Source organism: Oncorhynchus keta, chromosome 1, assembly GCF_023373465.1.
Source record: "Oncorhynchus keta strain PuntledgeMale-10-30-2019 chromosome 1, Oket_V2, whole genome shotgun sequence".
Lineage (NCBI taxonomy): Eukaryota > Metazoa > Chordata > Actinopteri > Salmoniformes > Salmonidae > Oncorhynchus > Oncorhynchus keta.
In genome coordinates, this window is record NC_068421.1 from 79,277,597 (window position 1) to 79,301,563 (window position 23,967).

At 45.5% G+C, this 23,967-nt stretch overlaps 1 protein-coding gene across 1 annotated transcript in view; it reads left to right on the top strand.

The window, feature by feature from the left end:
- The window catches only part of LOC118372763 (PH domain leucine-rich repeat protein phosphatase 1-like), an 85,279-nt gene that overhangs the window by 49,038 nt on the left and 12,274 nt on the right, over window positions 1–23,967 (top strand). Inside the window, exons 7-8 of the mRNA XM_052461590.1 lie at window positions 14,264–14,466; window positions 15,787–15,847. Coding sequence (XP_052317550.1) covers window positions 14,264–14,466; window positions 15,787–15,847 — 264 coding nt within the window. The remainder of the gene's footprint in view (window positions 1–14,263; window positions 14,467–15,786; window positions 15,848–23,967) is intronic.

Below are 23,967 nucleotides of genomic sequence, written 5' to 3' on the forward strand. Positions count from 1 at the left end.
TTGCCCAGCTCCCTTCATAGATATGTAATAAGCAGTGGCAATTTTTTGCGTGTAAATCTTGGTGGGGCAAACTTTTTTTAGATGCATGCCAGCAAAGCCCCAACACTAAACAATACATTCATTGCTCTATAACGGTGACCCCAAACTGTATTGGTGACAAATGGTTCCCCCTACATAAAGCTGTCCCAACAGTAGAGCTTTCTCTTCAGCACCATGGAATGAATCCTTACGACCGCTACACCTGGATATCAGTGGAGCCTTGTCTGGCAGCGAAACAGTTCATTTACTGACTTGCTAAACAAATGTGGATTCTACTGACAATTGAGATACAAACTAGATCTGGTAAAAGATACCATTCTTTGAAATGCAAGAGAAAGGCCATTGTGGCCATGAAGTTCGTGACTAAAAGGGAGACAATGTGGAGATAAGGAATAACAAAATATATTTATTAACTAAAGTAAACTAAATACAATTAACAATGGTGTGTGTGTATTCAGTAATCAGTAGTGTAAGTGAGTGGTTGCGTGTATAAATGTGATAATGAGGGGTGTTGAAAGGTGCCAACGCAAATAAATAAAACAGCCACGAAAAATGCCACAACCAAAATCTCAGTGTCTGTATGGAGAGAGTCTCCTCTATGAATAGGGAAGTGGTGCATTTATCCTGGGACACACCCGGGCCCAGGTGTGTCCCATGTCGCTGACGACCCTCCCAGCTCCGGCCGCCGACATCCTAAAAAGGAAAACGAGAGCAAAGAGAAAGAATACCCCCCACACACACACACACACATATAAAACCGGGGACCAACAAGGACCCTGGAACACCATACCAGCCTCTGCGTCCCAAATTGACCCAGCCTCTGCTTCCCAAATTGACCCAGCCTCTGCTTCCCAAATTGACCCAGCCTCTGCTTCCCAAATTGATGAGGGGGTATGTGTTCACACTTCCATTTGCCCCAGCCAACCTTGTCCTCCCAAGACCTCAACAAACATTGCGCACAGGAAGCAACGTTTAAGAGGAAAGAAGAAAACGAGACCAGAAGGGAACAGGCAGGAGCGACAGAACAGGACAACACCAAACAATGGTCAGTCACGTAAACATTCAGGAACAGGACAACACCAAACAATGGTCAGTCACGTAGACATTCAGGAACAGGACAAAACCAAACAATGGTCAGTCACGTAGACATTCAGGAACAGGACAAAACCAAACAATGGTCAGTCACGTAGACATTCAGGAACAGGACAACACCAAACAATGGTCAGTCACGTAGACATTCAGGAGCAGGACAAAACCAAACAATGGTCAGTCACGTAAACATTCAGGAACAGGACAACACCAAACAATGGTCAGTCACGTAGACATTCAGGAACAGGACAAAACCAAACAATGGTCAGTCACATAGACATTCAGGAGCAGGACAAAACCAAACAATGGTCAGTCATGTAAACATTCAGGAACAGGACAAAACCAAACAATGGTCAGTCATGTAAACATTCAGGAACAGGACAAAACCAAACAATGGTCAGTCACGTAAACATTCAGGAACAGAACAACACCAAACAATGGTCAGTCACGTAGACATCCAGGAACAGGACAAAACCAAACAATGGTCAGTCATGTAAACATTCAGGAACAGAACAACACCAAACAATGGTCAGTCACGTAAACATTCAGGAACAGGACAAAACCAAACAATGGTCAGTCACGTAAACATTCAGGAACAGGACAAAACCAAACAATGGTCAGTCACGTAGACATTCAGGAGCAGGACAAAACCAAACAATGGTCAGTCACGTAAACATTCAGGAACAGGACAACACCAAACAATGGTCAGTCACGTAAACATTCAGGAACAGGACAAAACCAAACAATGGTCAGTCATGTAAACATTCAGGAACAGGACAAAACCAAACAATGGTCAGTCACGTAAACATTCAGGAACAGGACAAAACCAAACAATGGTCAGTCATGTAAACATTCAGGAACAGGACAAAACCAAACAATGGTCAGTCATGTAAACATTCAGGAACAGGACAAAACCAAACAATGGTCAGTCACGTAGACATTCAGGAACAGGACAAAACCAAACAATGGTCAGTCATGTAAACATTCAGGAACAGGACAAAACCAAACAATGGTCAGTCACGTAGACATCCAGGAACAGGACAAAGCCAAACAATGGTCAGTCATTTAGACATTCAGGAACAGGACAACACCAAACAATGGTCAGTCATGTAAACATTCAGGAACAGGACAACACCAAACAATGGTCAGTCACGTAAACATTCAGGAACAGGACAACACCAAACAATGGTCAGTCACGTAAACATTCAGGAACAGGACAAAACCAAACAATGGTCAGTCACGTAAACATTCAGGAACAGGACAAAACCAAACAATGGTCAGTCACGTAAACATTCAGGAGCAGGACAAAACCATACAATGGTCAGTCACGTAAACATTCAGGAACAGGACAAAACCAAACAATGGTCAGTCACGTAGACATTCAGGAACAGGACAAAACCAAACAATGGTCAGTCACGTAAACATTCAAGAACAGGACAAAACCAAACAATGGTCAGTCACGTAGACATTCAAGAACAGGACAAAACCAAACAATGGTCAGTCATGTAAACATTCAGGAACAGGACAACACCAAACAATGGTCAGTCACGTAGACATTCAGGAACAGGACAAAACCAAACGATGGTCAGTCACGTAAACATTCAGGAACAGGACAAAACCAAACAATGGTCAGTCACGTAGACATTCAGGAGCAGGACAAAACCAAACAATGGTCAGTCCCGTAAACATTCAGGAACAGGACAAAACCAAACAATGGTCAGTCACGTAGATATTCAGGAACAGGACAAAACCAAACAATGGTCAGTCACGTAAACATTCAGGAACAGGACAACACCAAACAATGGTCAGTCACGTAAACATTCAGGAACAGGACAAAACCATACAATGGTCAGTCATGTAAACATTCAGGAACAGGACAAAACCAGACAATGGTCAGTCACGTAGACATTCAGGAACAGGACAAAACCAAACAATGGTCAGTCACGTAGACATTCAAGAACAGGACAAAACCAAACAATGGTCAGTCATGTAAACATTCAGGAACAGGACAAAACCAAACAATGGTCAGTCACGTAGACATTCAGGAACAGGACAACACCAAACAATGGTCAGTCATGTAAACATTCAGGAACAGGACAAAACCAAACAATGGTCAGTCATTAGACATTCAGGAACAGGACAAAACCAAACAATGGTCAGGAACAGGACAAACCAAACAATGGTCAGTCACGTAAACATTCAGGAACAGGACAAAACCAAACAATGGTCAGTCATGTAAACATTCAGGAACAGGACAAAACCAAACAATGGTCAGTCACGTAAACATTCAGGAACAGGACAAAACCAAACAATGGTCAGTCACGTAGACATTCAGGAACAGGACAAAACCAACAATGGTCAGTCACGTAAACATTCAGGAACAGGACAAAACCAAACAATGGTCAGTCACGTAGACATTCAGGAAGGACAAAACCAAACAATGGTCAGTCACGTAAACATTCAAAACAGGACAAAACCAAACAATGGTCAGTCACGTAGACATTCAAGAACAGGACAAAACCAAACAATGGTCAGTCACGTAAACATTCAGGAACAGGACAAAACCAAACAATGGTCAGTCACGTAGACATTCAGGAACAGGACAAAACCAAACAATGGTCAGTCACGTAAACATTCAGGAACAGGACAAAACCAAACAATGGTCAGTCACGTAGACATTCAGGAGCAGGACAAAACCAAACAATGGTCAGTCACGTAAACATTCAGGAACAGGACAAAACCAAACAATGGTCAGTCACGTAGATATTCAGGAACAGGACAAAACCAAACAATGGTCAGTCACGTAAACATTCAGGAACAGGACAACACCAAACAATGGTCAGTCACGTAAACATTCAGGAACAGGACAAAACCATACAATGGTCAGTCATGTAAACATTCAGGAACAGGACAAAACCAAACAATGGTCAGTCACGTAGACATTCAGGAACAGGACAAAACCAAACGATGGTCAGTCACGTAAACATTCAGGAACAGGACAAAACCATACAATGGTCTGTCATGTAAACATTCAGGAACAGGACAAAACCAAACAATGGTCAGTCACGTAGACATTCAGGAGCAGGACAAAACCAAACAATGGTCAGTCACGTAGACATTCAGGAACAGGACAAAACCAAACAATGGTCAGTCACGTAGACATTCAAGAACAGGACAAAACCAAACAATGGTCAGTCATGTAAACATTCAGGAACAGAACAGGACAACATTCCAAACAAACAATGGTCAGTCACGTAGACATTCAGGAACAGGACAAAACCAAACGATGGTCAGTCACGTAAACATTCAGGAACAGGACAAAACCATACAATGGTCAGTCATGTAAATATTCAGGAACAGGACAAAACCAGACAATGGTCAGTCACGTAGACATTCAGGAACAGGACAAAACCAAACAATGGTCAGTCACGTAGACATTCAAGAACATGACAAAACCAAACAATGGTCAGTCATGTAAACATTCAGGAACAGGACAACACCAAACAATGGTCAGTCACGTAGACATTCAGGAACAGGACAAAACCAAACAATGGTCAGTCATGTAAACATTCAGGAACAGGACAACACCAAACAATGGTCAGTCATGTAAACATTCAGGAACAGGACAAAACCAAACAATGGTCAGTCACGTAGACATTCAGGAACAGGACAAAACCAAACAATGGTCAGTCATTTAGACATTCAGGAACAGGACAAAACCAAACAATGGTCAGTCACGTAAACATTCAGGAACAGGACAAAACCAAACAATGGTCAGTCATGTAAACATTCAGGAACAGGACAAAACCAAACAATGGTCAGTCACGTAGACATTCAGGAACAGGACAAAACCAAACAATGGTCAGTCACGTAAACATTCAGGAACAGGACAAAACCAAACAATGGTCAGTCACGTAGACATTCAGGAACAGGACAAAACCAAACAATGGAACAGGACAAAACCAAACAATGGTCAGTCACGTAGACATTCAGGAACAGCAGGTCAAAACCAAACAATGGTCAGTCACGTAACAGACATTCAGGAACAGGACAAAACCAAACAATGGTCAGTCACGTAGACATTCAGGAACAGGACAAAACCAAACAATGGTCAGTCACGTAGACATTCAGGAACAGCAGGTCAAAACCAAACAGGACAAAACCATACAATGGTCAGTCACGTAAACATTCAGGAACAGGACAAAACCAAACAATGGTCAGTCACGTAAACATTCAGGAACAGGACAAAACCAAACAATGGTCAGTCACGTAGACATTCAGAACATGGTCAGTCACGAGACATTCAGGACAAAAACCAAACAATGGTCAGTCATTTAGACATTCAGGAACAGGACAAAACCAAACAATGGTCAGTCACGAGACATTCAGGAACAGGACAAAACCAAACAATGGTCAGTCATTTAGACATTCAGGAGCAGGACAAAATCAAACAATGGTCAGTCACGTAGACATTCAGGAGCAGGACAAAACCAAACAATGGTCAGTCACGTAAACATTCAGGAACAGGACAACACCAAACAATGGTCAGTCACGTAAACATTCAGGAACAGGACAAAACCAAACAATGGTCAGTCATGTAAACATTCAGGAACAGGACAAAACCAAACAATGGTCAGTCATGTAAACATTCAGGAACAGGAACAGGACAACAAAACCAAACAATGGTCAGTCACGTAAACATTCAGGAACAGGACAAAACCAAACAATCAATGGTCAGTCACGTAAACATTCAGGAACAGGACAAAACCAAACAATGGTCATTCATGTAAACATTCAGGAGCAGGACAAAACCATACAATGGTCAGTCACGTAAACATTCAGGAACAGGACAAAACCAAACAATTGTCAGTCACGTAGACATTCAGGAACAGGACAAAACCAAACAATGGTCAGTCACGTAAACATTCAAGAACAGGACAAAACCAAACAATGGTCAGTCACGTAGACATTCAAGAACAGGACAAAACCAAACAATGGTCAGTCATGTAAACATTCAGGAACAGGACAAAACCAAACAATGGTCAGTCACGTAGACATTCAGGAACAGGACAAAACCAAACGATGGTCAGTCACGTAAACATTCAGGAACAGGACAAAACCAAACAATGGTCAGTCACGTAGACATTCAGGAGCAGGACAAAACCAAACAATGGTCAGTCACGTAAACATTCAGGAACAGGACAAAACCAAACAATGGTCAGTCACGAATTCAGGACAGGAAAAACCAAACAATGGTCAGTCACGTAAACATTCAGGAACAGGACAAAACCAAACAATGGTCAGTCACGTAGATATTCAGGAACAGGACAAAACCAAACAATGGTCAGTCACGTAAACATTCAGGAACAGGACAACACCAAACAATGGTCAGTCACGTAAACATTCAGGAACAGGACAAAACCATACAATGGTCAGTCATGTAAACATTCAGGAACAGGACAAAACCAAACAATGGTCAGTCACGTAGACATTCAGGAACAGGACAAAACCAAACGATGGTCAGTCACGTAAACATTCAGGAACAGGACAAAACCATACAATGGTCTGTCATGTAAACATTCAGGAACAGGACAAAACCAAACAATGGTCAGTCACGTAGACATTCAGGAGCAGGACAAAACCAAACAATGGTCAGTCACGTAGACATTCAGGAACAGGACAAAACCAAACAATGGTCAGTCACGTAGACATTCAAGAACAGGACAAAACCAAACAATGGTCAGTCATGTAAACATTCAGGAACAGGACAACACCAAACAATGGTCAGTCACGTAGACATTCAGGAACATTCAGTCACGAACAGGACAAAACCAAACAATGGTCAGTCACGTAAACATTCAGGAACAGGACAAAACCAGACAAGTCATGTAAACATTCAGGAACAGGACAAAACCAGACAATGGTCAGTCACGTAGACATTCAGGAACAGGACAAAACCAAACAATGGTCAGTCACGTAGACATTCAAGAACAGGACAAAACCAAACAATGGTCAGTCATGTAAACATTCAGGAACAGGACAACACCAAACAATGGTCAGTCACGTAAACATTCAGGAACAGGACAAAACCATACAATGGTCAGTCATGTAAACATTCAGGAACAGGACAAAACCAGACAATGGTCAGTCACGTAGACATTCAGGAACAGGACAAAACCAAACAATGGTCAGTCACGTAGACATTCAAGAACAGGACAAAACCAAACAATGGTCAGTCATGTAAACATTCAGGAACAGGACAACACCAAACAATGGTCAGTCACGTAGACATTCAGGAACAGGACAACACCAAACAATGGTCAGTCATGTAAACATTCAGGAACAGGACAAAACCAAACAATGGTCAGTCACGTAGACATTCAGGAACAGGACAAAACCAAACAATGGTCAGTCATTTAGACATTCAGGAACAGGACAACACCAAACAATGGTCAGTCACGTAAACATTCAGGAACAGGACAAAACCAAACAATGGTCAGTCATGTAAACATTCAGGAACAGGACAAAACCAAACAATGGTCAGTCACGTAAACATTCAGGAACAGGACAAAACCAAACAATGGTCAGTCACGTAGACATTCAGGAGCAGGACAAAACCAAACAATGGTCAGTCACGTAAACATTCAGGAACAGGACAAAACCAAACAATGGTCAGTCACGTAGATATTCAGGAACAGGACAAAACCAAACAATGGTCAGTCACGTAAACATTCAGGAACAGGACAACACCAAACAATGGTCAGTCACGTAAACATTCAGGAACAGGACAAAACCATACAATGGTCAGTCATGTAAACATTCAGGAACAGGACAAAACCAAACAATGGTCAGTCACGTAGACATTCAGGAACAGGACAAAACCAAACGATGGTCAGTCACGTAAACATTCAGGAGCAGGACAAAACCATCACGTAAACATTCAGGAACAGGACAATGGTCAGTCACGTAAACATTCAGGAACAGGACAAAACCAAACAATGGTCAGTCACGTAGACATTCAGGGACAGGACAAAACCAAACAATGGTCAGTCACGTAAACATTCAAGAACAGGACAAAACCAAACAATGGTCAGTCACGTAGACATTCAAGAACAGGACAAAACCAAACAATGGTCAGTCATGTAAACATTCAGGAACAGGACAACACCAAACAATGGTCAGTCACGTAGACATTCAGGAACAGGACAAAACCAAACGATGGTCAGTCACGTAAACATTCAGGAACAGGACAAAACCAAACAATGGTCAGTCACGTAGACATTCAGGAGCAGGACAAAACCAAACAATGGTCAGTCACGTAAACATTCAGGAACAGGACAAAACCAAACAATGGTCAGTCACGTAGATATTCAGGAACAGGACAAAACCAAACAATGGTCAGTCACGTAAACATTCAGGAACAGGACAACACCAAACAATGGTCAGTCACGTAAACATTCAGGAACAGGACAAAACCATACAATGGTCAGTCATGTAAACATTCAGGAACAGGACAAAACCAAACAATGGTCAGTCACGTAGACATTCAGGAACAGGACAAAACCAAACGATGGTCAGTCACGTAAACATTCAGGAACAGGACAAAACCATACAATGGTCTGTCATGTAAACATTCAGGAACAGGACAAAACCAAACAATGGTCAGTCACGTAGACATTCAGGAGCAGGACAAAACCAAACAATGGTCAGTCACGTAGACATTCAGGAACAGGACAAAACCAAACAATGGTCAGTCACGTAGACATTCAAGAACAGGACAAAACCAAACAATGGTCAGTCATGTAAACATTCAGGAACAGGACAACACCAAACAATGGTCAGTCACGTAGACATTCAGGAACAGGACAAAACCAAACGATGGTCAGTCACGTAAACATTCAGGAACAGGACAAAACCATACAATGGTCAGTCATGTAAATATTCAGGAACAGGACAAAACCAGACAATGGTCAGTCACGTAGACATTCAGGAACAGGACAAAACCAAACAATGGTCAGTCACGTAGACATTCAAGAACATGACAAAACCAAACAATGGTCAGTCATGTAAACATTCAGGAACAGGACAACACCAAACAATGGTCAGTCACGTAGACATTCAGGAACAGGACAAAACCAAACAATGGTCAGTCATGTAAACATTCAGGAACAGGACAACACCAAACAATGGTCAGTCATGTAAACATTCAGGAACAGGACAAAACCAAACAATGGTCAGTCACGTAGACATTCAGGAACAGGACAAAACCAAACAATGGTCAGTCATTTAGACATTCAGGAACAGGACAACACCAAACAATGGTCAGTCACGTAAACATTCAGGAACAGGACAAAACCAAACAATGGTCAGTCATGTAAACATTCAGGAACAGGACAAAACCAAACAATGGTCAGTCACGTAGACATTCAGGAACAGGACAAAACCAAACAATGGTCAGTCACGTAAACATTCAGGAACAGGACAAAACCAAACAATGGTCAGTCACGTAGACATTCAGGAACAGGACAAAACCAAACAATGGTCAGTCACGTAGACATTCAGGATCAGGTCAAAACCAAACAATGGTCAGTCACGTAGACATTCAGGAACAGGACAAAACCAAACAATGGTCAGTCACGTAGACATTCAGGAACAGGACAAAACCAAACAATGGTCAGTCACGTAGACATTCAGGAGCAGGTCAAAACCAAATAATGGTCAGTCACGTAAACATTCAGGAACAGGACAAAACCAAACAATGGTCAGTCACGTAAACATTCAGGAGCAGGACAAAACCAAACAATGGTCAGTCACGTAGACATTCAGGAACAGGACAAAACCAAACAATGGTCAGTCACGTAGACATTCAGGAGCAGGACAGAACCATACAATGGTCAGTCATTTAGACATTCAGGAACAGGACAAAACCAAACAATGGTCAGTCACGTAGACATTCAGGAACAGGACAAAACCAAACAATGGTCAGTCATTTAGACATTCAGGAGCAGGACAAAACCAAACAATGGTCAGTCACGTAGACATTCAGGAGCAGGACAAAACCAAACAATGGTCAGTCACGTAAACATTCAGGAACAGGACAACACCAAACAATGGTCAGTCACGTAAACATTCAGGAACAGGACAAAACCAAACAATGGTCAGTCATGTAAACATTCAGGAGCAGGACAAAACCAAACAATGGTCAGTCATGTAAACATTCAGGAACAGGACAAAACCAAACAATGGTCAGTCACGTAAACATTCAGGAACAGGACAAAACCAAACAATCAATGGTCAGTCACGTAAACATTCAGGAACAGGACAAAACCAAACAATGGTCATTCATGTAAACATTCAGGAACAGGACAAAACCAAACAATGGTCAGTCACGTAAACATTCAGGAACAGGACAACACCAAACAATGGTCATTCATGTAAACATTCAGGAACAGGACAAAACCAAACAATGGTCAGTCACGTAGACATTCAGGAGCAGGACATTATTTACCTTCAGAGTTGAATGTATAGCATGGCATTTGTTCACTGTAATAGCTACTGTAAATTGGAGTGCAGTTAGATTAACAAGAATTTACGCTTTCTGCCCATTTAAGACATGTCTATGTCCTGGAAAGTTGACTGCTGCTTACGTCATTCTGGTCACATTAGCGTACGTTAGCAACAACGGTCCCGGTTTAGGGATACCGATCCCGTAGAGGATAAGGGAATGATGACCGGATAAGAGGCAATCCAAAATTTCGATTAAGACATTAATGCGTGAGCTAAGACTGATGAAGTCAATATACAGTGCCTTCGGAAAAGTATTCAGACACCTTGACTTTGTCCACATTTTTTTACATTACAGCCTTATTCTAAAATGGATTTTAAAAATCTACACACACAATACCCCATAATGACACAGCGAAAACTGATTTTTTTAAAATTTTATGCACATTTATTAAAAAAAATACTTATTTACATAAGTATTTAGACCCTTTGCTATGAGACTCGAAATTGAGCTCAAGTGCATCCTGTTTCCATTGATCATCCTTGAGATGTTTCTACAACTTGATTGGAGTCCACCTGTGTTAAATTCAGTTGATTGGACATGATTTGGAAAGGCACATGCCTGTCTATAGAAGGTCCCACAGTGGGCAGTGCATTTCAGAGCAAAAACTAAGCCGTGAGGTCGAAGGAATTGTCTGTAGAGCTCAGAGACAGGATTGTGTCGAGGTACAGATCTGGGGAAGGGAACCAAAACATTTCTGCTGCATTGAAGGTCCACAAGAACACAGTGGCCTCCATCATTCTTAAATGGAAGAAGTTTATAACCACCAAGACTCTTCCTAGAGCTGGCCGCCTGGTAAAACTGCGCAATCGGGGGAGAAGGGTCTTGGTCATGGAGGTGACCAAGAACCTGCTTCAGAGCATTCAGGACCTCAGACTAAGGCAAAGGTTCACCTTCCAACAGGACACCACCCTAAGCACACAGCCAAGACAACGCAGGTGTGGCTTCGGGACACGTCTCTGAATGTCCTTGAGTGGCCCAGCCAGAGCCTGGACTTGAACCCAATCAAAGATCTCTGGCGAGACCTGAAAATAGCTGTTCAGCGACGCTCCCCATCCAACCTGATAGAGCTTGAGAGGATCTGTATAGAAAAATGGCAGAGACTCCTCAAATTCAGGTGTGCCAAGCTTGTAGTGTCATACCCAAGAAGACTTGATGCTGTAATTGCTGTCAAAGGTGCTTCAAAGTACTGAGTAAAGGGTCTGAATACTTATGCAAATGTGATATTTCAGATTTTTGTAGAAAAAAAATGTATACATTTGCAACAGTTTCTACGTGTGTTTTTGCTTTGTCATTATGGGGTGTGTGTAGATAGATGGGGGAAAAAACAATTGAATCCATTTTAGAATAAAGCTGTAACGTAACAATGTGGAACATGTCAAGGGGTCTGAATACTTTCCGAAGTATTTGTTCAGCACTTTTGTTCAGCACTTTTGAAATGTACAGCGACAGAATTCAGAACATGGTCCGTTCTTACAGTATTCTCCCTGTACACTAAGTCAGAACCATATGATAAATGAAGGGGGCATATAAGCGGACAGTGAAAGCTCAATGTTTGATGACATTTCTCTAAAACAGACTATAGGCTACATGTGCACCAACAAGTCAGAACAGTAGGCTAAGTTATGAGGGGGAAAGGGACCAAATTTTTAGAGTGAGGCACATGGGCTTCTAACCACTTACAACACAACATACACATAGTTTTACTTTCTTAGCTACAGTGTACATATCTCCCTGGCATATTGCGTAATTTATGCAGTGGCATACAATACATATTTGGACTCGGTTGTGCTGTGCTCACTTGAACAGGAAGGTGGCTCGGTGGTCGTTCTTGTGGGGAAATTTTGTCATGAAACTTTGTCATCCAAGTCTGTCATTCCCTGGATTTACGGTGATTTCAAGACAACTGGAGCTCGTTTTTTTCTAGGTTCCCAGTTTTCTTGAACTCAATAAAGTCTGAGATTTCTGAGTTTCCAGTTGTTTTGAACGTGGCAGAAGTCATGTTGGATTGACAGCATGGCCAATATATTCAACCTTTTTTGGCCCATGGTTTTGTGTGTGAAGGTTTATAATTTTAAGCAAAGAAAAGAGACCCTTAAACCCAGACTTGGACCACACACCCACTCCACCGAATAGGAGGGGAAGCAAAATAGTGATTGCTTTGCAACGCTTGCAGTTAGCCATTGATTTCTTCCAAACCTCTCATTGTTGAATTTGTTATTTCCAACTTGTTGTGTAATGTTTGTCCAATGGCTAATTTTCTTCATATGACAAGGATTGAAAAGGATTTGCCAGTAGATTGACGTGCTTCATGAAGATGACTGCTTGCTAGCTAAGATTGAGAAAATATGATGATCAGTCCAATCAAAGCTACAGTAGATATAATGTGATTTGATGTCATTTTATTTGTGGCCAATGACCTAGAGCCTTCTTGAATGGGCACTTCTGATGTAAATCTATGGCAGCACCCAAGGGGGCTTGAACTTTCTAGCTCTCCCTGTAGATTTTGCGGTGACATAGTGTCCCCATGAGTGACAGAACACTGAGCCAATCACAGTGCAACTGTCTAAGATGACCAACTTCTGTATTATCCTCTGGCTGCCCCTCCACCACACAAAGCACTAAGCTAGGCTGAAACACCTGCATTTTGGAGCCGCCTTACTCAAGAAAAACAAAAAAAGAGACCATGTTTGTATGCGTCTTTATTAACTAAGTACATTTTTATTTACATTGTTTGCAAACTGATGTGCGACATGTATTAAATGCCAAAATAAAATGCAAAACAGGCACACAAAATATATGCCTGTTTTGTATGTTTGTCATTAATACGTGTTGCATATCAGTTTGCAAACAAAAATATACTGAGTTAATAAATTAATAAAGCTCTGCCCCACCTGCCCTGAATGGCTGGTCGCCACTTGTAATAAGAATACTGTAGCTACAGTGAGTATACAAAAAATTAGGAACACCTGCTCTTTCTGTGACAGACTGACCAGGTGAATCCAGGTGAAATCTATGATCTTTTATTGATTTTCACTTGTTAAATCCACTTCAATCAGTGTAGATGAAGGGGAGGAGACTGGTTGAAGAATAATTTTTAAGCCTTCAGACAGTTGAGACATGGATTGTGTATGTGTGCCATTCAGAGGGTGAATGGGAAAGATAAAATATTTCAGTGCCTTTGAACGGGGTATGGTATTGGCTGCCAGGCGCACCAGTTTGAGTGTGTCAAGAACTGCAACACTGCTGGGTTTTTCACATTCAACAGTTTCCCATGTGATTCAAGAATGGTCCACCACCCAAAGGACATCCAGCTAATGTGACACTACTGTGTAAAGCATTGGAGTCAACATGGGCCAGCATCCGTGTGGAACACTTTTGACACCTTATAGAGTCCATGCCCCGACGAATTGAGGCTGTTCTCGGGACAGAAGGGAGTGCAACTCAATATCAACTCAGATATACATTAAAAATTGGGGGGAAATGTCTGTTTTGAAAAAACAATCCCATTAAATGATCACTCTCCATTCTCTAACCCCCTTTCTCTCTCTTCCTCACTCTGTGTTGTAGGTTGAACAGGCTCCAGAGGGTGGTGGTTGGGGAGGCTGGCCTGCTGAGCCACGTGGCCCAGTTAGATGTGCGGGATGCTGGGTTGGAGGAGCTTGACGTCAGGACCCTATCCAGGCTGGAGCTCCTACGCTGTGACAGAAACACACTCACACTCCTTCGAGTCAGCGGCCTAGCACTCAAGGGCCTGCACACAGCACAAAACGGTACACATACACTCACAAACATGGACACTTGTTATAGTAATTGTCCACATTGCAGAGAATGTAGAGACGCATACACACATACAGGTTACTGACAAAATAAAGTCAACACCAATATAGTGTCTTGATAGGGTGTTGGACCACCACGAGCCAGAACGGCTTCAATGGGCCTTGGCATATATTCTGCAAGTGTCTGGAACTCTATTGGAGGGATACGACACCATTCTTCCATGATAAATTCCATAATTTGGTGTTTTATATAGCCCTTACATCAGCTGATATCTCAAAGTGCTGTACAGAAACCCAGCTTAAAACCCCAAACAGCAAGCAATGCAGGTGTAGAAGCACGGTGGCTAGGAAAAACTCCCTAGAAAGGCCAAAACCTAGGAAGAAACCTAGAGAGGAACCAGGCTATGAGGGGTGGCCAGTACTCTTCTGGCTGTGCCGGGTGGAGATTATAACAGAACATGGCCAAGATGTTCAAATGTTCATAAATTACCAGCATTGTCATATAATAATAATCACAGTAGTTGTCGAGGGTGCAGCAAGTCAGCACCTCAGGAGTAAATGTGAGTTGGCTTTTCATAGCCCGATCATTAAGAGTATCTCTACCGCTCCTGCTGTCTCTAGAGAGTTGAAAACAACAGGTCTGGGACAGGTAGCACGTCCGGTGAACAGGACAGGGTTCCATAGCCGCAGGCAGAACAGTTGAAACTGGAGCAGCAGCACGGCCAGGTGGACTGGGGACAGCAAGGAGTCATCATGCCAGGTAGTCCTGAGGCATGGTCCTAGGGCTCAGGTCCTCCAAGAGAGAGAAAGAAAGAGAATTAGAGAGAGCATACTTAAATTCACTCAGGACACCGGATAAGACAGGAGAAATACTCCAGATATAACAGACTGACCCTAGCCCCTAGACACAAACTACTGCAGCATAAATACTGGAGGCTGAGACGGGGGCTCAGGAGACACTGTGGCCCCATCCGATGATACCCCCGGACAGGGCCAAACAGACAGGATATAACCCCACCCACTGGTGACTGACACACACCCACACCCTTTTAACCTCCTATGCTCTTTTGAGACCCCTCTTTTAAAATCACTGAGATCTCTTCTAGCCATGGTAACCAAAATAATGAGCTACTGGGCATTTTAATACATGACTCTAAGCATGATGGGATGTTAATTGCTTAATTAACTCAGGAACCACACCTGTGTGGAAGTACCTGCTTTCAATGTACTTTGTATCCCTCATTTACTCGTATTTCCTTTTATTTTGGCAGTTCCCTGTATATACTGTACTGACGGTGTGTTGTTTTTTTCTAGAGCTGAGAGCGCTGGATGTATTTCCTGTTCCAGAGAGCCTCACTGTTGTGGACGTGTCCAGGTAAGAGCCACACAGTTCACAATCGATGGATGGATTCTTGAATGGGTAGAGAATATACAAGTGATTTTGATTGTTTTAACTGACCTATTGGTTGATGGACAGAGAGAAGACTTATAGTGACTGATTGCTGTCTGTGTTGTAGGACCCATCTGGACTGTCTGCCTGACTGGCTATGTTGTGTTGTAGGACCCATCTGGACTGTCTGCCTGACTGGCTATGTTGTGTTGTAGGACCCATCTGGACTGTCTGCCTGACTGGCTATGTTGTGTTGTAGGAACTGTCTGCCTGACTGGCTATGTTGTGTTGTAGGAACTGTCTGCCTGACTGGCTATGTTGTGTTGTAGGACCCATCTGGGCTGTCTGCCTGACTGGCTATGTTGTGTTATAGGAACCATCTGGACTGTCTGCCTGACTGGCTATGTTGTGTTATCGGAACCATCTGGACTGTCTGCCTGACTGGCTATGTTGTGTTGTAGCACCCATCTGGACTGTCTGCCTGACTGGCTATGTTGTGTTGTAGGAACTGTCTGCCTGACTGGCTATGTTGTGTTGTAGGACCCATCTGGGCTGTCTGCCTGACTGGCTATGTTGTGTTATAGGAACCATCTGGACTGTCTGCCTGACTGGCTATGTTGTGTTGTAGGATCCATCTGGACTGTCTGCCTGACTGGCTATGTTGTGTTGTAGGAACTGTCTGCCTGACTGGCTATGTTGTGTTGTAGGACCCATCTGGACTGTCTGCCTGACTGGCTATGTTGTGTTATCGGAACCATCTGGACTGTCTGCCTGACTGGCTATGTTGTGTTGTAGCACCCATCTGGACTGTCTGCCTGACTGGCTATGTTGTGTTGTAGGAACTGTCTGCCTGACTGGCTATGTTGTGTTGTAGGACCCATCTGGGCTGTCTGCCTGACTGGCTATGTTGTGTTGTCGGACCCATCTGGGCTGCCTGCCTGACTGGCTATGTTGTGTTGTAGGACCCATCTGGACTGTATGCCTGCCTGGCTATGTTGTGTTGTAGGAACTGTCTGTCTGCCTGACTGGCTATGTTGTGTTGTAGGACCCATCTGGACTGTCTGCCTGACTGGCTATGTTGTGTTGTCGGACCCACCTGGGCTGTCTGCCTGACTGGCTATATTGTGTTATAGGAACCATCTGGACTGTCTGCCTGCCTGGCTATGTTGTGTTGTAGGAACTGTCTGCCTGACTGGCTATGTTGTGTTGTAGGACCCATCTGGGCTGTCTGCCTGACTGGCTATGTTGTGTTGTAGGACCCATCTGGACTGTCTGCCTGACTGGCTATGTTGTGTTGTAGGAACTGTCTGCTTGACTGGCTATGTTGTGTTGTAGGACCCATCTGGACTGTCTGCCTGACTGGCTATGTTGTGTTATAGGAACCATCTGGACTGTCTGCCTGCCTGGCTATGTTGTGTTGTAGGACCCATCTGGGCTGTCTGCCTGACTGGCTATGTTGTGTTGTAGGACCCATCCGGACTGTCTGCCTGACTGGCTATGTTGTGTTGTAGGACCCATCTGGACTGTCTGCCTGACTGGCTATGTTGTGTTGTAGGACCCATCTGGACTGTCTGCCTGACTGGCTATGTTGTGTTGTAGGACCCATCTGGACTGTCTGCCTGACTGGCTATGTTGTGTTGTAGGACCCATCTGGACTGTCTGCCTGACTGGCTATGTTGTGTTGTAGGACCCATCTGGACTGTCTGCATGACTGGCTATGTTGTGTTGTAGGACCCATCTGGACTGTCTGCCTGACTGGCTATGTTGTGTTGTAGGACCCATCTGGACTGTCTGCCTGACTGGCTATGTTGTGTTGTAGGACCCATCTGGACTGTCTGCCTGACTGGCTATGTTTTGTTGTAGGACCCATCTGGACTGTCTGCCTGACTGGCTATGTTGTGTTGTAGGAACTGTCTGCCTGACTGGCTATGTTGTGTTGTAGGACCCATTTGGACTGTCTGCCTGACTGGCTATGTTGTGTTATCGGAACCATCTGGACTGTCTGCCTGCCTGGCTATGTTGTGTTGTAGGAACTGTCTGTCTGCCTGACTGGCTATGTTGTGTTGTAGGACCCATTTGGACTGTCTGCCTGACTGGCTATGTTGTGTTATCGGAACCATCTGGACTGTGCCTGACTGGCTATGTTGTGTTGTAGCACCCATCTGGACTGTCTGCCTGACTGGCTATGTTGTGTTGTAGGAACTGTCTGCCTGACTGGCTATGTTGTGTTGTAGGACCCATCTGGGCTGTCTGCCTGCCTGGCTATGTTGTGTTGTAGGAACTGTCTGCCTGACTGGCTATGTTGTGTTGTAGGACCCATCTGGGCTGTCTGCCTGCCTGGCTATGTTGTGTTGTAGGAACTGTCTGCCTGACTGGCTATGTTGTGTTGTAGGAACTGTCTGCCTGACTGGCTATGTTGTGTTGTAGGACCCATCTGGGCTGTCTGCCTGACTGGCTATGTTGTGTTGTTGGACCCATCTGGACTGTCTGCCTGACTGGCTATGTTTTGTTGTAGGAACTGTCTGCCTGACTGGCTATGTTGTGTTGTAGGAACTGTCTGCCTGACTGGCTATGTTGTGTTGTAGGACCCATCTGGGCTGTCTGCCTGACTGGCTATGTTGTGTTGTTGGACCCATCTGGACTGTCTGCCTGCCTGGCTATGTTGTGTTGTAGGAACTGTCTGCCTGACTGGCTATGTTGTGTTGTAGGAACTGTCTGCCTGACTGGCTATGTTGTGTTGTAGGACCCATCTGGGCTGTCTGCCTGACTGGCTATGTTGTGTTGTTGGACCCATCTGGACTGTCTGCCTGACTGGCTATGTTGTGTTGTAGGAACTGTCTGCCTGACTGGCTATGTTGTGTTGTAGGAACTGTCTGCCTGACTGGCTATGTTGTGTTGTAGGACCCATCTGGGCTGTCTGCCTGACTGGCTATGTTGTGTTGTTGGACCCATCTGGACTGTCTGCCTGACTGGCTATGTTGTGTTGTAGGACCCATCTGGGCTGTCTGCCTGACTGGCTATGTTGTGTTGTAGGACCCATCTGTCTGCCTGACTGGCTATGTTGTGTTGCCTGACTGGCTATGTTGTGTTATAGGAACCATCTGGACTGTCTGCCTGACTGGCTATGTTGTGTTGTAGGAACTGTCTGCCTGACTGGCTATGTTGTGTTGTAGGACCCATCTGGGCTGTCTGCCTGCCTGGCTATGTTGTGTTGTAGGAACTGTCTGCCTGACTGGCTATGTTGTGTTGTAGGACCCATCTGGGCTGTCTGCCTGCCTGGCTATGTTGTGTTGTAGGAACCATGGCTGTTGTGTTGTAGGAACTGTCTGCCTGACTGGCTATGTTGTGTTGTAGGACCCATCTGGGCTGTCTGCCTGACTGGCTATGTTGTGTTGTTGGACCCATCTGGACTGTCTGCCTGACTGGCTATGTTTTGTTGTAGGAACCTGCCTGATCTGTTGTGTTGTACTGTCTGCCTGACTGGCTATGTTGTGTTGTAGGACCCATCTGGGCTGTCTGCCTGACTGGCTATGTTGTGTTGTTGGACCCATCTGGACTGTCTGCCTGACTGGCTATGGCTTGTTGTGTTGTAGGAACTGTCTGCCTGACTGGCTATGTTGTGTTGTAGGACCCATCTGGGCTGTCTGCCTGACTGGCTATGTTGTGTTGTTGGACCCATCTGGACTGTCTGCCTGACTGGCTATGTTGTGTTGTAGGAACTGTCTGCCTGACTGGCTATGTTGTGTTGTAGGAACTGTCTGCCTGACTGGCTATGTTGTGTTGTAGGACCCATCTGGGCTGTCTGCCTGACTGGCTATGTTGTGTTGTTGGACCCATCTGGACTGTCTGCCTGACTGGCTATGTTGTGTTGTAGGACCCATCTGGGCTGTCTGCCTGACTGGCTATGTTGTGTTGTAGGACCCATCTGGACTGTCTGCCTGACTGGCTATGTTGTGTTATAGGAACCATCTGGACTGTCTGCCTGACTGGCTATGTTGTGTTGTAGGAACTGTCTGCTTGACTGGCTATGTTGTGTTTTAGGACCCATCTGGACTGTCTGCCTGACTGGCTATGTTGTGTTATAGGAACCATCTGGACTGTCTGCCTGCCTGGCTATGTTGTGTTGTAGGACCCATCTGGGCTGTCTGCCTGACTGGCTATGTTGTGTTGTAGGACCCATCTGGACTGTCTGCCTGACTGGCTATGTTGTGTTGTAGGACCCATCTGGACTGTCTGCCTGACTGGCTATGTTGTGTTGTAGGACCCATCTGGACTGTCTGCCTGACTGGCTATGTTGTGTTGTAGGACCCATCTGGACTGTCTGCATGACTGGCTATGTTGTGTTGTAGGACCCATCTGGACTGTCTGCCTGACTGGCTATGTTGTGTTGTAGGACCCATCTGGACTGTCTGCCTGACTGGCTATGTTTTGTTGTAGGACCCATCTGGACTGTCTGCCTGACTGGCTATGTTGTGTTGTAGGACCCATCTGGACTGTCTGCCTGACTGGCTATGTTGTGTTGTAGGAGCCATCTGGACTGTCTGCATGACTGGCTATGTTGTGTTGTAGGACCCATCTGGACTGTCTGCCTGACTGGCTATGTTGTGTTGTAGGACCCATCTGGACTGTCTGCCTGACTGGCTATGTTTTGTTGTAGGACCCATCTGGACTGTCTGCCTGACTGGCTATGTTGTGTTGTAGGACCCATCTGGGCTGTCTGCCTGCCTGGCTATGTTGTGTTGTAGAAACTGTCTGCCTGACTGGCTATGTTGTGTTGTAGGACCCATCTGGGCTGTCTGCCTGACTGGCTATGTTGTGTTGTAGGAACTGTCTGCCTGACTGGCTATGTTGTGTTGTAGGACCCATCTGGGCTGTTGCTGCCTGACTGACTGGCTATGTTGTGTTGTTGGACCCATCTGGACTGTCTGCCTGACTGGCTATGTTGTGTTGTAGGAACTGTCTGCCTGACTGGCTATGTTGTGTTGTAGGACCCATCTGGGCTGTCTGCCTGACTTGCTATGTTGTGTTGTAGGACCCATCTGGGCTGTCTGCCTGACTGGCTATGTTGTGTTGTAGGACCCATCTGGACTGTCTGCCTGACTGGCTATGTTGTGTTATAGGAACCATCTGGACTGTCTGCCTGCCTGGCTATGTTGTGTTGTAGGAACTGTCTGCCTGACTGGCTATGTTGTGTTGTAGGACCCATCTGGGCTGTCTGCCTGACTGGCCTGTCTGCCTGACTGGCTATGTTGTGTTGTAGGACCCATCTGGGCTGTCTGCCTGACTTGCTATGTTGTGTTGTAGGACCCATCTGGGCTGTCTGCCTGACTGGCTATGTTGTGTTGTAGGACCCATCTGGACTGTCTGCCTGACTGGCTATGTTGTGTTGTAGGAACTGTCTGCCTGACTGGCTATGTTGTGTTGTAGGACCCATCTGGGCTGTCTGCCTGACTGGCTATGTTGTGTTGTAGGACCCATCTGGGCTGTCTGCCTGACTGGCTATGTTGTGTTGTAGGACCCATCTGGACTGTCTGCCTGACTGGCTATGTTGTGTTATAGGAACCATCTGGACTGTCTGCCTGCCTGGCTATGTTGTGTTGTAGGAACTGTCTGCCTGACTGGCTATGTTGTGTTGTAGGACCCATCTGGGCTGTCTGCCTGACTGGCTATGTTGTGTTGTAGGACCCATCTGGACTGTCTGCCTGACTGGCTATGTTGTGTTGTAGGACCCATCTGGGCTGTCTGCCTGACTGGCTATGTTGTGTTGTAGGACCCATCTGGACTGTCTGCCTGACTGGCTATGTTGTGTTGTAGGAACTGTCTGCCTGACTGGCTATGTTGTGTTGTCGGACCCATCTGGGCTGTCTGCCTGACTGGCTATGTTGTGTTGTAGGACCCATCTGGACTGTCTGCCTGACTGGCTATGTTGTGTTATAGGAACCATCTGGACTGTCTGCCTGCCTGGCTATGTTGTGTTGTAGGACCCATCTGGGCTGTCTGCCTGACTGGCTATGTTGTGTTGTAGGACCCATCTGGACTGTCTGCCTGACTGGCTATGTTGTGTTGTAGGACCCATCTGGGCTGTCTGCCTGACTGGCTATGTTGTGCTGTAGGACCTGTCTGGGCTGTCTGCCTGACTGGCAATGTTGTGTTGTAGGAACTGTCTGCCTGACTGGCTATGTTGTGTTGTTGGACCCATCTAGACTGTCTGCCTGACTGGCTATGTTGTGTTGTAGGAACTGTCTGCCTGACTGGCTATGTTGTGTTGTAGGAACTGTCTGCCTGACTGGCTATGTTGTGTTGTAGGACCCATCTGGACTGTCTGCCTGACTGGCTATGTTGTGTTGTTGGACCCATCTGGACTGTCTGCCTGACTGGCTATGTTGTGTTGTAGGACCCATCTGGGCTGTCTGCCTGACTGGCTATGTTGTGTTGTAGGAACTGTCTGCTTGACTGGCTATGTTGTGTTGTAGGACCCATCTGGACTGTCTGCCTGACTGGCTATGTTGTGTTATAGGAACCATCTGGACTGACTGTCTGCCTGCCTGGCTATGTTGTGTTGTAGGACCCATCTGGGCTGTCTGCCTGACTGGCTATGTTGTGTTGTAGGACCCATCTGGACTGTCTGCCTGACTGGCTATGTTGTGTTGTAGGACCCATCTGGACTGTCTGCCTGACTGGCTATGTTGTGTTGTAGGACCCATCTGGACTGTCTGCCTGACTGGCTATGTTGTGTTGTAGGAACTGTCTGCTTGACTGGCTATGTTGTGTTGTAGGACCCATCTGGACTGTCTGCCTGACTGGCTATGTTTTGTTGTAGGACCCATCTGGACTGTCTGCCTGACTGGCTATGTTGTGTTGTAGGACCCATCTGGACTGTCTGCCTGACTGGCTATGTTGTGTTGTAGGACCCATCTGGACTGTCTGCATGACTGGCTATGTTGTGTTGTAGGACCCATCTGGACTGTCTGCCTGACTGGCTATGTTGTGTTGTAGGACCCATCTGGACTGTCTGCCTGACTGGCTATGTTTTGTTGTAGGACCCATCTGGACTGTCTGCCTGACTGGCTATGTTGTGTTGTAGGAACCATCTGGACTGTCTGCCTGACTGGCTATGTTGTGTTGTAGGAACTGTCTGCCTGACTGGCTATGTTGTGTTGTAGGACCCATCTGGGCTGTCTGCCTGCCTGGCTATGTTGTGTTGTAGGAACTGTCTGCCTGACTGGCTATGTTGTGTTGTAGGACCCATCTGGGCTGTCTGCCTGACTGGCTATGTTGTGTTGTAGGAACTGTCTGCCTGACTGGCTATGTTGTGTTGTAGGACCCATCTGGGCTGTCTGCCTGACTGGCTATGTTGTGTTGTAGGACCCATCTGGACTGTCTGCCTGACTGGCTATGTTGTGTTATAGGAACCATCTGGACTGTCTGCCTGCCTGGCTATGTTGTGTTGTAGGAACTGTCTGCCTGACTGGCTATGTTGTGTTGTAGGACCCATCTGGGCTGTCTGCCTGACTGGCTATGTTGTGTTGTAGGACCCATCTGGACTGTCTGCCTGACTGGCTATGTTGTGTTGTAGGAACTGTCTGCTTGACTGGCTATGTTGTGTTGTAGGACCCATCTGGGCTGTCTGCCTGACTGGCTATGTTGTGTTGTTGGACCCATCTGGACTGTCTGCCTGACTGGCTATGTTGTGTTGTAGGAACTGTCTGCCTGACTGGCTATGTTGTGTTGTAGGACCCATCTGGGCTGTCTGCCTGACTGGCTATGTTGTGTTGTAGGACCCATCTGGACTGTCTGCCTGACTGGCTATGTTGTGTTGTAGGACCCATCTGGGCTGTCTGCCTGACTGGCTATGTTGTGTTGTAGGACCCATCTGGACTGTCTGCCTGACTGGCTATGTTGTGTTGTAGGACTCATCTGGGCTGTCTGCCTGACTGGCTATGTTGTGTTGTAGGACCCATCTGGACTGTCTGCCTGACTGGCTATGTTGTGTTATAGGAACCATCTGGACTGTCTGCCTGCCTGGCTATGTTGTGTTGTAGGACCCATCTGGGCTGTCTGCCTGACTGGCTATGTTGTGTTGTCGGACCCATCTGGGCTGTCTG